Source organism: Amblyomma americanum, chromosome 9, assembly GCF_052857255.1.
Source record: "Amblyomma americanum isolate KBUSLIRL-KWMA chromosome 9, ASM5285725v1, whole genome shotgun sequence".
NCBI lineage: Eukaryota > Metazoa > Arthropoda > Arachnida > Ixodida > Ixodidae > Amblyomma > Amblyomma americanum.
Genome location: NC_135505.1, coordinates 12,147,195 through 12,164,329, shown reverse-complemented (window position 1 = coordinate 12,164,329; position 17,135 = coordinate 12,147,195). Strand labels below are relative to the sequence as shown.

Sequence of the window (17,135 nt, the reverse complement as noted above, 5' to 3'; positions counted from 1 at the left end):
ATCTTACTTGGAAAGGGGAAACTCCTATTTGGTGAACTGTTTCCCCGAAGCAATTTGTGAAATTCGTGCATTTTTCGCTAGGTTATTTTGTCGTATTCTTTTCTTTATTTCATAGACGCACCTGGAAGTCAGCAAAACGACGTATACAACTTCGTATTTCAAGAGTAATGGTAAAAACAAAGAGCGCGTTTTTTAAAGAGAAAAACTAAAAACCTGTGGTGCGGGGAAAACCAGCCAAGGCTGCGCCACTTCGCCGCGCAGCGGTTTAAGGCCGCGCCGTCCACCGCTTGCTCCCGCTTCGTGGCGACAACGCCAACACACGGGATACTTCTCGCGCAAAGCGTGACAGCAAAGCAGCGGCTGCCGTTAGAACGAATCACATTGTGCAACATATTTAAATACGTTGACGCGTAGTTTGCAGTGGGCAGGGCATGTAACGCGAAGTCAAGATAACCGATGTTGCTGGGGATGACAGAATTGATTGCGACAAAAGGCAAGCACTTGAGTCAGGTGGGCGGATGTGATTACGAAGTTTGACGTGGCCGTTGCTAGCAGAAGACAGGGTTAATTGAAGATATATGCGAGAGGCCTTTGTCCTTCAGTGTACGCAATCAGGCTGATGATGATGATGATGCTTAGTTATTACTACTCGGCAGGAGTCCTTGGCTATTTCCTCAGTGCGGGCCACGTTCCATCAGACTTTCTCAGACTCTGTTTGAAAGACTCAACTGATGCCACGATGCCAGTTAACCTTACCGTATAATAAGCATGGGCTCCAGATTTGTTCCTCCCTTTTAATAGAACCCTGATCTGCTTCGTTGTTCCCCGATGCAACGGCGTGTTGAAAAGGGCCATGGCGACACGATTGGCGATCTTAGCTTGGCCTCCGGCTGGAAATTAGCACTACGAAGAGAGGAGCTCTGAACAGAGTGAGCCTACGGAGGCAGACTTCAGCGCCTGCAAAGAGCGCGCAAACTTGTGGCGCTAGTGGGATCCGCCTTTGAATGGAAATGGCAGCACAGGACGGACAATGCGCACTTGAACGCGCTCGGAGTATTGTGTGTGATGTTCATTGCTACTCAAAGGGCGTAAATCAGTCGTGCAGAGAGAGGAAAATTCCGGTGCGTTTTCACATCATATCAAAACTCTTTATTTAGCGTCTCTATTTATTCAATCCTTTTGTGCAGTCTTTCACAGTACTCACCCGTCTAGGGACAAGGCCTGAGTAATTAACAGTTCAATAGTTCAATCAGACCGTGTTCGAATGAAAATATTGCCGCGAATATTTGCAGTGTGCTCATTTATATATAATGTCCAAGAACGGAGATTTACTTATGATCGCTTCACGAACGCACTTTTCAGTTATTAATCTTGCTTCGGCAAAAACCTTCCCTTTTCCTTTCGTTAATTTCAAAAGCACAATCTCCTGTGTGAGTGCCCTGCTTTGGCGACCGACAGACGTGCGGTGCGTTGTGCCTTGGACCGCCTTGATCCTCGCCCTTTAACGCAGTATAAGATCCTGGGACCGTGGCCACGGCAATCAACTGGCCTCAAAGCCTACAAGGCACTTTTTTGCTTCCTCAGGGTGACTGGTTTGAGGGACCAGTTGTGATTTTGCCCCATCTCTTTCTCTTTTAAATCTCCTCATTCAACTTCTCTTGTGCAGGGTAACCAAACAAAAAGACCCTTGTGGTTACCATCCCTGCCTTTCCTCTTCCTTCTCATATATATATATATATATATATATATATATATATATATATATATATATATATATATATATATATATATATATATATATATATATATATATATATATATATATATATATATATATATATATATATATATATATATATATATATATATATATATATATATATATATCTCAAAAGCAACACCATCTGTGATGAGCTAAAGATGATAGAGTGATAAAGCAGCCGATGTAAATTTTCTCGCCCTGAACACAATCAAGCATCTGCCAGCCATGGCAAGGTCTAAACGTTTCACATAAACAACGGTGTATATATGCTTGTGTAGGCCATGGGAGATCTGAAAGTGCCGGAACCAAGGTTAACAAATGAGCCATAGAAGTTACGTTGTTCGTCGCACTACACCGTAGGTCTAGAAATGTAATACAGTTCCGACTTTCCTTTCTTTTTATTGGTGTCCACGCAGTGCCTCCTTTTAACATTTACAACATTTTGCGACACCTCTTGAGTCCGCTTTTGAAAATATTTTTCTATGATTTTTTCTTCGCTCACCTCTGAGAGCAATGAGGCTTTTGGCGTGAGTACGTCCAGTTTACACCCCTCCGATAATAGTGCAAGTGGTCGGGCCAGGTGGTGTTGCGTCGTTTTCAGCAGCGAATATCAGCACGAAAAAGAGCACTGGAAGACACGAAGGCAAACAATCGCTGAACATCAACTTTAGTTCTGAGAATTGCCAAACCACTTCATATACACCCGCCAAAACAAAACGCCCGCAAGGACTGCAAAAAATGTAAACTCGTAATGAAAGGTAAGTGTCACAGGCAAAAGCGAAAAAAAAATCAAGGAATGCGACACATGGTACCGCCAAGATTTTATACCGATATGGTCATCAAGCCAAGCCATGATTTTTAACAAAAAGGGATCAAAAGAGTTGAGAATTGCGTACCACTACAACAGTCCAAAAGCTAACACGGCTAAAACATTTGAACAAATTTTTTTCACTTCCTTTCTCTTTTCTTTCTAAGGCAACCCGCCGCGGTGGCTCTCTGGTTATGGCGCTCGGCTGTTTACCCGGAAGACGTGGGTTCGATCCCGACCGCGGCAGTCGAATTTCGATGCAGGAGAAATTCTAGAGGACCGTGTACTGTGCGATGTCAGTGCAAGTTAAAGAACCTCAGGTGGTCGAAATGCGCTGTCTTCAACACCCTTTGTCTCGGTGTTTACTGTCTACCAAGGAAGTTCGATATATGAGGGGGAATGTCTAAGAGCACAGTGGAATATCATCGCTTCATACATTCACCTCACCTATGCTGTCGGCTCATTTGCACCGCCATTTGACGCGGCGGCTTGGAGAGAAGGCGTTGATACCATATATTTTTCTTCTTTATTCTCGCTTTGCCGCAATGTTGTGCGCTGCGTAGCGTTTGCACCTCTTTCACTCTACTGGTAACGCTCAGCATTCACTGCTCCGTTTTATAGGCATGGACATTCCTCGAGGCAAATTGTTGGTATTGAACAAAAATTTTGTGAACTGTTTGAATATACTACTTAATGTTCAAAAGAAAGTTTTCTTTGTTTTTGCAACACTGTGTACGATATGCGGAACGCTGACACGCCGAGGGCCAGAGTGCGGCACCAAAATAACATCGCTCTTTCAATGCCGACAACTTTACTGACCTCTGGCAGCTTCGCTTTTTGTTTGCCACTATTCTTTTCGAAAAAAAAAAGATGCAGTGACCCACATTGTGCTTTAGTTGCATGGGCGTATTTCCTTGTCAGCGGGCGTAGCACAGGAAACGTAAGGGCACCGCTTAACTAAGGCAGGAACGCATCATGCCCAAAGGAACCCCGCCATTCAAAGAACTGCAACCGTTTCGCCGAATACAGGATACTCTGTTTGCCCTTGGGGCTTTGTGCGTGGTTTGTTTACGGCATAATTTTACGAACCGTCAGGTATGAATCAGGAGCTGAAGATTCCGACCACCAGCACCATTTTACGACACCGCCAGTAGCAGCCCTTTGCTCAAACTGCGCTGGTGAGGAGCAGGCGAAAAAAGCAAACTTCTAGCTACCGAGCCTGAACTATTTTTTCTTCAGGCGCCCCACAGAGCTGATGGCTGTTTTAGCTGCCGCCTGTTTAACGACAGCTTATGCTTACTGTGCCTAAATAAGCCAATTGAGGGAATGCTGAACTCGTCTAGCGTAAAACAGAATTTGTTTGCCTGCAACAATTATGGGCTGCGCAAATGGGTTTGCTAAACTTTAGGGCTGCGCTAATGTTGCTCATTTGCTCGTCCCGCTCTTTCTAGATTTGCATGACGGCTTAAACCGCATAGCAACCGCAATGAGCGTGTGGCGCCGCTGCGGTCCCGACTTGAAGCAAACAGGAACGCTTGGGAAACCCCGCGTGCAGCAAGCTCCTTAACGAGCACCCTGCCACCCACGGAACACGCAGCGCGCGTCGCGTGCTCCGGTCAGGGAGAGCGCTCGTTCGCTCGTGGGTGCACTGGTGCCCCCGTAACGGCCATTAGGGAAGGCTGAAATGGGGCTGGCCAGCCTTAGGACCGTGCACCCTCGGTCTACCGCCCCTACAAAATTTTTTTCGAAGCGAGAGCGCACACCAATGTGGACCGCAGTTTTGCCTCGAAGCGACGACCTGTACAGGCGGCCGCCAATGTTTTTGGTACACGCTGCCATGAAAGGACCGAGCTTTATTGTGCATGTTTTAGTGATTTCAGCTAAAGGAAGTCTTACTGCTTTTAAAAAGTTTCTGTTTCTCTCCGGCCGCTGCACCGCCGATGTGCGAGTTAAGATGGTGTGGGACCAGTGGGCACCGAGAAAAAGAGGTCTCATGGTTTCCTGCTCGCGCCAGTATGCTCGTACAGCTGCTTCAAGAGGAGTGGCACTAGGAGCGGCGGGGCGGTCCATCCTTCGAAGGTGCTATCGATCGAAGTTCGATCAATATCATAGCGATAGTGGCACAACGTGTATTGTTCTGAGAAAGTTTGTACTTCTTGCTCAATAGATGCTCATATAGATTCATTGTTTAGCTGCATTGATCCGGATCGCCTTTATAGAATGGTAAATCCAGAACATTTGAGTACAAAGACCAAGATAGCAAAAGAGAAAAGCGCCCAAGAAAGACGAACTTGCCAGGACAGAATATGTTGAAGGCTTTCTACGAACACGGCATAAATCTTACTAATTAAACTGCTTACGGAACATTTTTCCTCTGCTGCGCTGTAGGAATTCGCGGCAGGACGATGCTTTCCCGAGACGGTGCCAAGCTCTGCGTTGTCTATGTGCAACGAACGACAGCTCGGTTCACCTGTCTCAACCCCTTAATAAAATACCCATAAGCACCCAACCGGGCTGGCTGACAGGCTTCAGAGAAACTTTGCAAGGGCGGCTTCCTTCGTGGGGTCGCCCTCCGTGTTGTCATCTTGAGCATAGGCTAAACTGGACCCACCGGGTATGCGCACCCCAATCGGTTACAGCAGTTACAGTGTGAACGGGCGCCTAGACTACACGGCGCGTTATGCTATAGAGCCAATTGACAATGCTGAGCAGTTTTTGTGTCCGCTCACTGCTAGAGCCCCAAATGCGCGGAAGCGCTCTCAGTAAGCCTGTCTTGAAATAGCGCTGCCCATTGAGGTATTGCCCATCAAAGAGGAAGCGTTTGGGGAAAAAAAACTGCTCGTAACTAGTTGCCATTGGCAGACAGAAATGACGGCCGATTTGAGCATTTAGGCCAAATACAAATTAGGTGCTCAAGCATTTTAGTTTTCTCTTGTGTTTTGGTGTTCAGATCATAGATAATGTTCAGAGATAATGGGTTAATGTCCAAATATGGACATTCCTGGAAGTCTTCCTTTTCTCGCGCAGTGGTGCAGCGGTCAAGCGATACGCCACTGTCCTTCCATTGCAGGATCTGCCATCGGTGGGACTTAGGCTGCTTGGGTTGGGTTGTGATCCAGAATGCTCTTCATGGGCAGCCTCTTGCGATTAATTGAGCAGCCTTCCACAAAACAAGCTTCATATAAACAAACAAATAAACAAACAACGGCTAAATGCGGGAAGTGGCCGCTATAATTGCTAGCGCGGTAAAAAATCGAGTGCAAGGTGTCACCCTTGAACAAAAAAAGTATGAAAGAAAGTTGTGGCCGTCAGGGTAGCCAAATCCTGTTTTGGTGAGGAAGTATGTTAAAAACTGCGGTAGCAACAAGCGGGCTCGGCGATCGTCGAACAGAATGCGTGCCGCTCTCGGCGGCGTCAAATTTACAGCTGGCGATTATCCATCGAAATAAGGTGCCAAAGCAACTACAACAATCTGGAACAATTTGGAAACAGTCTCGAATGGCTGTGGTCATTTGTGATAAGTGTATTCGTATCATAAACAAAATAATAAAACCGAGTGCCGGCGACTCTGAGCGTGAACGAAGAAACTGTTCACGACAATACGCTAGTATACTTAATTTGTGCTTCATCGACGCGAGTGACTGGCTAACGCCTAAGCGTTTGTTTGACATACTGCGTGAATTAAGACGAAAGACAGCTAAAAGACTGAGCCCTACTGATAGCTCCGCCAGAAGACTGGCGAACGAAGCTTCGTCATGGCAGCGGAAGTCACTCGCTTCGATATTCATGAATAACTTGATCCATTCTGGGTTTTAGAGCGTTTAAAGCATGCTGGCGGCTTTACCATGGGTGTTAGCGAACGTCTGATTCGTATTGTTTTTTTGCTGGCAAGCACTTCTTTGTTCTTGCGACAGACGAACTGATATGAATTCTCAGAGACTCTCCACCCAAATGTTTGCAGCATCTTCGGTTTATGCGTGTTTAGATTATCGAGAAAGCGCACAACTGTCCCTTAGCCTTGAGAACAGCTGGTTGAGCTAGCCAGCAGTAATGGACAAAGGGTCAACAAGGGCCGGAGGAAGAACTCGCCCTGCTGCCGAACGTTTCGAAAACGGGGCTTTTCTTTGTTTAGCTGATGTAGACAAATCCTGTCGTTGAAGTACTTGCTGAATGGTTACAGCTCCCGTCTCGACCCTGGTTAATTTCGTTTTATGTTCATGAATGTCATCATCTTGCCTTCTCTCTACTGCGTATAACTGTCATACCTATTCCACTGGCAGTACTCGCAAAGCATAAATAATTATTTATTGAAAGCAAAGTGTTAACCCTAAACATTCCAGCCACCCTTTTTACCCTATTAAAAATTCCTTAGCATGCCTCGAGAGACGAGCGCGAAGAAAAGGTTATAGCGACCCGCGCGGCCGGCAGCGGCCGAGGCCACTCTACTGCTATCTCCTCTCCGGCAGCCCTCAATAAATGCGGCCGCGGTCGCCTTCTTAGGCCACCTCCACAAGGTGAGAAACAGGAAATAATTATCCATCTCTAACGAAAATATGCTCTGCTAGAAATACATGCAAACCTATTCTATTATTTTCATATTGATTTTGGGTCATGATGCCCCTGCCAAACCAAATGCTTTCTAAGTATGGTTGGAGTCAAAATTCGAACATTCTTTAAAGTTGCAAAAATGAAATTTTTGCTCGCTAGGTATATTTTGTGGCACGTCAATATTTTAATATCAGTACGACTTTAAAAAACTGTCGCTAGCTTGCTTCAGCGCATGAGACAAGTTAAGTGCAGTTAATTAGCTCTCTTTCCAGTCGGTATTCAAGTTCATAGTGTTCCAGCGCAACGGCACACGGCCAAAGAAGGGAAGAAAAAGGATGAACAAAGCAGTTTAAGTTCTTCGATGGCAGAACGAATCGCTGACCCCCAGGCGCAACGGTTTGGTCGAAGACCGCTAAGCACAAGGTGCTTCCTCATCCGTAAGAAAACTGGGCATTGTCATAAGATTGGTGAAGAGGTCGATGACGTCACAAGGTCGCCTGGCGTCACCTAACAAGAAGAGACATCTCCAAAGCACAAGAGCGACGTCGAAGTGACGTCAGAAAATTAGAAGTGTTCCGACACGTGTACTACTTGCCTTATATTATATACACCCCCCCGAGAGAGGACACAACATCTTCCCCGCTGTGGCGTTTCTGTTGCAATTACTTGGGCCGCCATACTGTCGCACTATAGCGGAACTCACCTCATTGAAACCTGGGGGCGATCCATTACCAAACTGATATTCGCAACTCGCGTCAGGCACCGGTAAGGGCTCGAACTCTCAACAAACATGGGCGTCTATGGGAGTCTGCTGGCTCTGTGAGTCCGGGCACTTTTCGCTTCCAGACTCGGGCCCGGATGTGCGAAGGGCGCACTTCCCGGGCTAATTATATTGCATTCTCCACTGCTAATTAATTCAGTGTTGGATGTCTCGGTGCTCAAAGTTATGATAAACGAGATGACGGCAGGGAAGGAAGTGTCTTGGCTGTTCCCCGAAACACGATTTCGAGCGCTAGGTTCTACTGCGGGAGCTTGAAGTGTGCTGCAAATACGTTTTCCAGGGCTGCCCATTTGTTAGAATTTAAGTATAATTAGGACGACTGTCATATTTACGCAAGTGAGTTTTAATTTATTACCATCATGCTAAAAGAGCATACACATTTTTTCACGTATTTGAAAACGTGCTCGAAGCATGCTTTCAGGTTAAAGATTTTTGGAAAATTTGAAGGATATATTTCTAATCTCAAAGCGAGAATTTTGACGAACTAATTTCCTACATAACTTTAGCGCATTCATTAATGGTAAATGTATTTAAATACAATATAAATATGCTGCCGTATACTTGAAAGGTATTAATTTTCGCTAAAGGTTTGCTTTCTGTGCACACGGCCTTTTGCATATGCACACCAAAGAAGGCGGCAGCTGGACGGTATGAAGTAAACTGTTTTTTTTTTTTTTTGCTGCGTGCTCCGTGTGTGTTGCTGCCACTGCACTGATCCTTAATTGTATTTTTAACAAATCCAGATCTCATGATGCATTTTGAATGGTGGAGAAGCAGGCCGGTGATTTGAATTCTAGAATAAGAGAAAAGCTCACTGATGTCAGTAATGGGTGAAGATATATACATAGAGAGAGATCTCAGAATTGTTTACGCAACAGCACTCAGGCGCCACTGGTGAAATGCCTTACGGCTATACGGACTCGCATCTTCGCCCTGTTCCCAATCCAGCGCCCCTTTCGGACACTGCATATATCGAGCCCTGTTTTAACGTTCACACTGCTGTTTTTGCACTACTGAGAATGCGCCTATGCTCTTTGTTTTAAGGGAACTGAGCTGTTGTATTTGCTCAGCGAAGAGAAAGCTAGCGAGATAGCAGATTGCATTCACATTGGGAAAGGAAGCTATCGCTAAGACCTACTGCGCTTACTTTGAGAGGTATTGAGGTTCCTTTGCTGGACTACACGTACATGAATGCTACGGGAGCAGATGAAGAAAGAAAATAAACAAATGCAAAATAATAAAGAAGAGACGACTGCTGCGCGTTGTATGTGTTCAGTGCGGTTTTAAGTAGTGTGTTTTTGGTTAGATGCCTTCAGATATTCTCTCTTACTCATCGTCTGACTCGATAAGTGGACATGATCATTGAAACCACTGACAGTCATCATCGCTCGCTGAACGTGACAGTATCTTTGTGCTGTCTACTACAAATCTTGATTTCTTTGCAATCCGTGCATGTCTTGAGATTCCTTATCTTTCCCAACGCTAAACGCACTTAGTGGAAGCACACCGCATATTTTTAATCAGTTTACTTGGTGTATGTTCTTTGCCGCCTTCATACCACTGAGTAATGTTTTTCCTCTTTTTTCCTTCCTATTAAGGGAATGCCTCCTCTGTTTGGGGACGTACTGGCGGCGAAGTTAACTGGACGCAAGGCATCGTCGGCGGACGCATTGTACACCACACACGCGAAGCCGATTCGCGATTTATCGAAGCGGCAACTGCGACAGCAGCAGCGCCGCAGCCACGCCTCCCAAAGAAACGAGAAGAAAGAGTTGGCGCCTATGCAAATTCGCTGCTCCGGGCCCCTCCCCTGCGGCCCTGTTTGTGCGCATAGCTGCGGGAGTGCGGTCGGCTCTCTCTGCCTACGCTTTTGCTTCTGCGACTGCTGAGCGTGGGTTGCAGCCTAATGGCATGTTTGCTTAGTCGAAGAGCAACTATCCCCTAATGGCGAGCTGCCAGAGAGCGCCGGCATGACTGATGAAGTGCAAGCCTCTTGAATGACAGTCATTTGGAAATTTGAGTCGCGCACCAAGAACAGTAGGAGCGCTGCCTACCCCTCAGCCTGTTTAACATGCGCAGCTTAGTTTGTGCGGTCATTGCTTGTTTTTTGTCCCATATGCTCCTCTGCCGTGATTGTTAGGAGAGATGGCTTCTCCTCTAACTTTCTTCAAGCTTAGGGAGGTGATGCTTATGTTTTTTATTATCTCAAGGTGGTTTAGATCCTCTTCCACCGACGCGAACAGGCATGTCCAAATTAGAGTAGCGCCTATGGCTGCACCTACTGCCCTTCTCAAGGTAGCTTAATTCATGCGTTTCGAATGCGAAGGAGCTTGTCAAAAAAATATATATACTGCCACGGTAATACTCCAGAAGCAACTGATGGCAGGGCGTGCGTAGCTTCCGGGCTTCGCACTTTTGCGTTCGGTCTGCAAATGAACGTAAATTATGGGGGGAAGGTCTCCACTTAAACCGCAGACACGTGTTCTTTCTTTTCTGATTTGTACGACGCCCTGCTGTCTGAAATAGCACAGTTATTTTACCTGTGGCAAGCACCTTCTACCAACTCGAACCGGTGGACGGAACCTACTGATCCGCGCAATAATTTACCAACACGAGGTATTACTTAAATATTCCTGGAATCTTGTCCACGATGGCATCAATCACGCAGAAATCATTCTCCCGGTCTCATGGCATCCAACGCTTTTATTGGGGGTTTTAAGACTTGGCAAGTTATTTCTTTATTCGAGCCGTCCAGCGCTTAGCCATTATAGAGGGGAGTGGATTAAACAAACACACAAATGTTACATGAACGCATATATCATATATCAATACCAAATAATAGGCAGAATTATACAATAATAAAGCAAAATAGGATCACTTTGTTTTTATTATATATGTTATTATCAACCAATAATTATTAATTATTAATATTCATTTTTATTAATTGAAGCAGGCAGCGATAAATAGGACTCCAGGACCGTTCCCCTCCGCGTACGTTAGAGGACTGCGCCACGTGCTAACAAAGGGAGAGCGAAGGCTGCACCCCTCTGCTGCTGGTACACTTTAGCCGAGTTGGTCCCGAAACGTTGGGCAAATTTAAAATATTGGTTGGCGTCAGTTTTCTCTCAACTAGAAGCATTCCGCTATGCAGTGCGAGAAGCTGGGCATGTTGGTACTGGTTCATCTTGATTGACAACGCAGAAAAAGGCAAGACACGTGAAGGAACACACGACGACCGATAACAACAAATGCGTTTATACAAAACGCTCGGCATAAATACGAGGCAAGAAAAAACAAGACAAAGAAACTAAGGAACAAAATCAGATCAAAGATTAGCTGTGACACTCTAGGAAAGAAATTTCTTTCTCCGTCAGCGGAAGGCATGGCTCACTGATATAGCGATCTGTCTTGGCGATGTGGCATTCTTCAGCAATCTCCCGAGTCTTTTTATTCTTATTATTAAAGATTACCGATGTTTGCTCCAATAGGGCTTTACAAGTTTTATCAATTTTCCGGTGTTTAAGCACATGACATGCGAGGTGAGTGCCTGTGCAATTCTTTATATCTCAACGGTGCTCAGTGAGGAGCGTATTGAGGCAGCGAACGGTTTGGCCGATGTACACCGCACCGCCCCGCGTGACACGGGAATCTTGTAGACAACATTTGCGCACCTTCGTCTGCAGAATAGCATAACGCGGGCTTCGGTATTATAGGCAGCACAAGAGTGTTCTTGCACACTTCCAGCCTCAAGGCGCGTTTATACTCCGACGTAACGCGCGCGCGCGCGCGGCACGGCGACGTCACGTCGGCCAAAGCGAGACCCTCTATACTCCAACTGCGCTTGACCGCCGACGCGTTCAGCGGCTTCGGCGCATTCAGACCGCGCTGGCGGAGATTTGGAACATGTCTCTATTTCGTGCCGAGTGCCCCAGCCGCCGCCGACCCGGCCAGACCGGTTCCGCATGCTCCTCGGGGCGGCGCTGCTTCGCAAACCTACGAGAGATGGCGTGTCGAACGTTCTGCGCAGCCTGCGCATGCGCTGCTTCTGGCGCAGCCACTGAGCCGCGTCGGTGCGGCCGGACTGTAGGAGGGCGTAATTCGCGCCTGCGTGGTGTCGCCAACCTGACGTGAATGACCACCGCCGGCACTCGCCCGCGCGCCGAGGAAGTCGGAGTATTAACGCGCCTTCACTGTTCAATTGCGCTTGGCTTGAAGCTCCTGGTAATAAAAAACGTAGTATGTCGACAGCCACGGAAGACGGTGGCACTGGTGAACACTTTCAAGGTTAGGTTAAAGCAACATAAGCACTTCCTAAGGTAGAAGATTGGACAGCCGCCCCTATAGCTAAGTTCGTAGAGAACCCCACGCGAAATTTGGAGGTTATGGGTTCGGATCCCACCGGCGGCATGTGTTCTTTTCTATTCTTCCTAATCAATTGCCTGTCGGCCTTCAAATAATTGCAGTAATAACTTCCTATAGATCAACCTCACAGGCTCTATGGAAAAAAAGTTGGAAGGGACACCTAGGCTTCGCCTTAAGGATATGTCGCGACAGAGTTCATGAGTTAATTTATGCTCATATATTTGCAACTGGTCATTTTCAACTTACATTCATAGGTCCCTGGGAGTCCCTACGCCACATCCGGAATGGTGCAGCGGTTAAGGGATGCGCCACTGCCCTGCGATGCAGGTGCTTCCACCGCTGAGGCTTGCGCGACCCAAGTTGCTCTTCCCGAGCAACCTCACGCCATCAATCATTAACTTAGCATCCACTTGCCATGGTGTCGATTTATTCACAATCCGGTGGGCAGCTCATGATGACACCAGAAGGTCACGTGACCTAGGTGGACCATCTAGGTTGCAAAATCGCATTCTTCTGGGCTAGTTGGTATGATTTCATTTGTTTGTCAGCGTGAACTTTGGGACGCAGGGAAGTAGGGAGACACATTGAAACGCAGAACACAGCGCTCTGTTAGGTGCTTCAATGCACCTCTCTACGTCTCTGCGTCCCCAAGTGCACGCTGGCCCAGAGGTGACAGCAAGGTTGCTTCTGCGGCAGATGGCCAACTGGGACACCCTATTTTTCGTTCACAACGCCGGCAGCGCCGACACCGACTTTTCTGGGCAACGAGGCGTATAGCGTTTCTGCTCTAAAATCATAAAAATATAGAAACATTGCTTTATGACTTCCTAGATTTCAGCGCCTGTTCGCTCGCTTCACACGTAAGTCATGGCATGAGCATTATTTCCAAACTCATGTCTGCTAAATAGTTCAGTAAGACGTTCAGGAAGGTCATTTATATATAATAAAATAGAATTGGTTCAAGGATTCAACCCCAAAGGAAAACATTTGTAAGCAGGCATATGATCAGATAGTACTACAAAAATACCTACCACCTGTCTTATGTTCGATTTGTAACAGTTAATAGGGGATAAGCCGGGAACAACAATTCCTACTTGACTTAGTGTTGCAGTTGACATACTGTTAGATTTGGTTTGGTTCGGTTTGGTTTAATAAGATGTTGTCGTCTCAAAGCAAATGAAAGAGAGACCGTTGTTGGGCTCCGGATAATTTCGACCAGCTTGTGTTTTTTAATGGGCACTGACATCGCGCAGTCCACGGGGCTCTTGCATTTCGCCTCCATCAAAAAACGCTCGCCAAGGCCTGGATAGAACCCGGTTTCTTGGTCAGCAGCCCAGCTGCATATCCACTGAGCTCTCACGGCGGCTATTAAATTACTGCGAATAAAAGAATTGATTGCTTTGGTGAAGTACATGAAAACTGTTGCAGCGTACTTCGTCCCGCGCCGCGGTGGCTCAGTGGTTAGGGCGCTCGACTACTGATCCGGAGTTCCCGGGTTCGAACCCGACCGCGGCGGCTGCGTTTTTATGGAGGAAAAACGCTAAGGCGCCCGTGTGCTGTGCGATGTCAGTGCACGTTAAAGATCCCCAGGTGGTCGAAATTATTCCGGAGCCCTCCACTACGGCACCTCTCTCTTCCTTTCTCCTTTCACTCCCTCCTTTAAACTTCCCTTACGGCGCGGTTCAGGTGTCCAACGATATATGAGACAGATACTGCGCCATTTCCTTTCCCCCAAAAAACCAATTAATATTATTAGTTCGCTGTGTTATTGGTTGTTTAATACTGTCGGTAAAATTAAGCAGAACAAAATCAGTAGCGTATCCAGCGGAGAAACAGAAATGACAGGCTATCAAAGGGAATAAATGTTTAGTAACTCGTTTTGTATGCTTGTTAAATAAATTTGCTAAAATAAGAAAATATTGGGATTGCGATCGGTACGCAGTTTTAGATACATGTAGGGCCACCTTTCCTGAATATCGGAATCACTTCAGCTCTTCTAATAAAAACATCTGAGCTGAAAATAAGGATAATATTTGAAGAAAAAGGACGAAATATGTATTTTTCAATGTAAGCGCAGTGTTTATCATCTAAACCAGGCCCAGTCACTTTAATTTGTGAATAGTATAGCTTAGTAATCTGCGACTAACTGATAACATCGCCTTGCTAATTCACTCAGGAGATGAACTACAAATCATGGTCAATGAGATACACATGCAGAGCAGAACGATGGGTCTAAAATCAATATGCACAAAAAAGTAACGATAAAAAGTCTCTGAAGGGAACAGCAGTTTACAATTGGGAGCGAGGTGCTGCACGTGGGAAAGGAATACGTCTACTTAGGGCAAGTAGAGAGCACAGATGCGGATCACGACAGTGAAATAATTTTAAGGACAATAGATTAGAGCGCATTTCGGGGTCAGGATCTCTCAAGTCATGAATGACAGTTTACCACTCTCTCTCTCTTGGGGAAAATATGTAATAGCTGTATATTACCTGCACTTACCTGTACTTACATATGGCACAGAAACGTGGAGGGTAACGAAAAGGGTTCAACCTAAGTTAAGCGCAACGCAGCGAGCCATGGAAAGTAAAATGATAGGTGTAACTTTAAGAGACCGGTAGCGGGCAGAGTGGGTGAGGGAACAAACGCGGGTTAGTGACATCCTAGTCGAAATGAAGAGGAAGAAATGGGCTTAGGCAGGGCATGTAACGCGAAGGCAAGTTACCCGCTGGTCCTTAAGGCTAACGGAGTGGATTCCAAGAGAATTTAGCAAGCGTAGTAGGGGGCGGCAGAAGGTTAAGTGGGCGGATGAGATTAAGAAGTTTGCAGGCAAAGGGTGGATGCAGCTGGCAAAGGACATGGTTAATTGGAGAGACATGGGAGAGGCCTTTGCCCTGCAGTGGGCGCAGTAAGGCTGATGATGATGATGATGATGATGATGATGATGATGATGATGATGATGATGATGGGTCATACGATGGGCGCAGCTGGCAAAGGACAGGGTTAATTGCAGAGACGTGGGAGAGGCCTTTGCCGCAGGCGGATGTAGGCGGAAGCGGGCGGAAGCAGAGCGACTCCGAAGGGCTGCGCTCCGGTTGCTACCAAGACGTGCATGTTTCATCTTTTGTGGAGCTCATATTTCGAGTTATAGATTGTAGCTATGACTGTAATTGGCATTCTGCGCACAAGTATACAGTACAAGCTTGTGTACTACGGCTGACCGCAGTAGACCTGCATCGCGCAACGATCATCGCGCAGTGCGGCGCGTTTCATGCATGCATCTCACGATGGTGCCTGTCTCCACCTAAAAGTGAGCTACCTGCATAGCGCACGAAAGAATTTGAAGTTGAGAATGTGAAGTCACATGCGTATCATTTACTGCTGTCTTGGGGGTTTGTCGTGCTGTCCCGGTAGAGTAAAATTATACGTCGGCCCTTTTACCTCCTGGGCTGCTGATTTGTCTCGCCCATCTCGGGGTAATGAATGTGCGCGGACTGGCGTTTTCGCATCTCGTCCTCATCGAGTTCGATGACCGCGCTGATCGGCAGCCGCAGAAAGACTCCCGCTAACTGACGTTGGAGAGAAACGAGCATGGGGATTGATAATCGAGTCAGGTTACGAACCTCTGAGTGAAGTATGGAAGCGATCACTAGTGTCGAGATGTTGTGTGCGTTGTCTTGCCTTGAAAATTATTGCAGATTCACTGCACGATCCTTTTTCTTGAATTAGTTTTTTTTTCCAGATGCTCATCAGTCAAGCAGGTTATGTTGCTGGGCTAGTTGGTGGTTGTCGAACATCATGGAATCGCAGCTGTGGCCGACAAGAACACAGAGAGGACACACACACACAATTTCGCAAGTGTGTGTGTGCCCTCTCTGTGGCCTTGTCTGCCACCGCTGCGGTTCCATGATGTTCATCAGTCATCACACTCACATGGGCTGGAAGTCGTCGAATTGCTGAATAACTTCAAGGAGTGGCCAGAAATCTGCAGTGCCCTAATGGGACCCATACTATTGCAACGTACAAGCCGATCGAGTTTGCGTTTGCAGACCAGCCCACAATGCGTCAAAGACTTGATGCGGCACCACGATCATAAAGCCCATAACCAGGTCAAATTTAACGCGAAACGACGGTGAATTTACCATTGCTGTTAAGACATGGTCTCTGTAATTTCAAGGCAATGAAAGCAGCTTGTTCAACATTTCGCGATGCGATAAAAGTAGAAAATTCATGTGTGCTGCGCTTGTATCCCAAGCTCAAATTGATACTGGACTTTCTTCCGTGCGCCTACCATCCAAGAAATCGGTTGAACATATCCGAGAGCTCGTAATTGGTACATAGGCTTTACGGTTTACGCAAGACGTCTACTGGCAATATAAACCCTGGTCGCCTGGAAAGCGGTGTAAGATAAACATGTCGCAACCGCATTGTTTTTGCATCCTTCCCGAACGCACTCTCGGCGATCCGCTTCCGATTCTGAACTTCCGATTCCGAACTTCTCCACTTCCGGAAAATAGGAATGGGCATAAAAAATGCACCAGAAGGAGCCCTCCTCCACGATGAAAAAACAAAAAACGCAACTACACAGTACCGCGCCTGACCCGGTGTGTGTCTGATCACAAAGGTTTCGCTTTGCTATTTGTAGGCGTATTTTCTGCACACTGCGCAACCTTGTAGCTGAGTTTTTATATCCACTGAAAAGGAATAGTTGTAGCGCAAAACAACTAAGGACGAGGACTGAACACAAAACGAAAGACGCTACTCTCAACATATTGTTACTGGCAGAGGAATCAGTCATTTCATACACTGATTCCATGTGCAGAAATTGCGGACATGTCAAAGACTGCGAACATGCGCAATGCCAGGGTAGCTG

The 17,135-nt window shown here is 46.5% G+C and overlaps 1 protein-coding gene across 1 annotated transcript in view; it reads right to left on the bottom strand.

Moving 5' to 3' along the window:
- The window catches only part of LOC144104995 (uncharacterized), a 77,897-nt gene extending 76,910 nt beyond the window's left edge, over window positions 1-987 (bottom strand). The window contains exon 1 of the mRNA XM_077638218.1: window positions 757-987. Coding sequence (XP_077494344.1) covers window positions 757-855 — 99 coding nt within the window. The 5' untranslated portion in view covers window positions 856-987. The remainder of the gene's footprint in view (window positions 1-756) is intronic.
- Window positions 988-17,135: the final 16,148 nt, after the last annotated feature.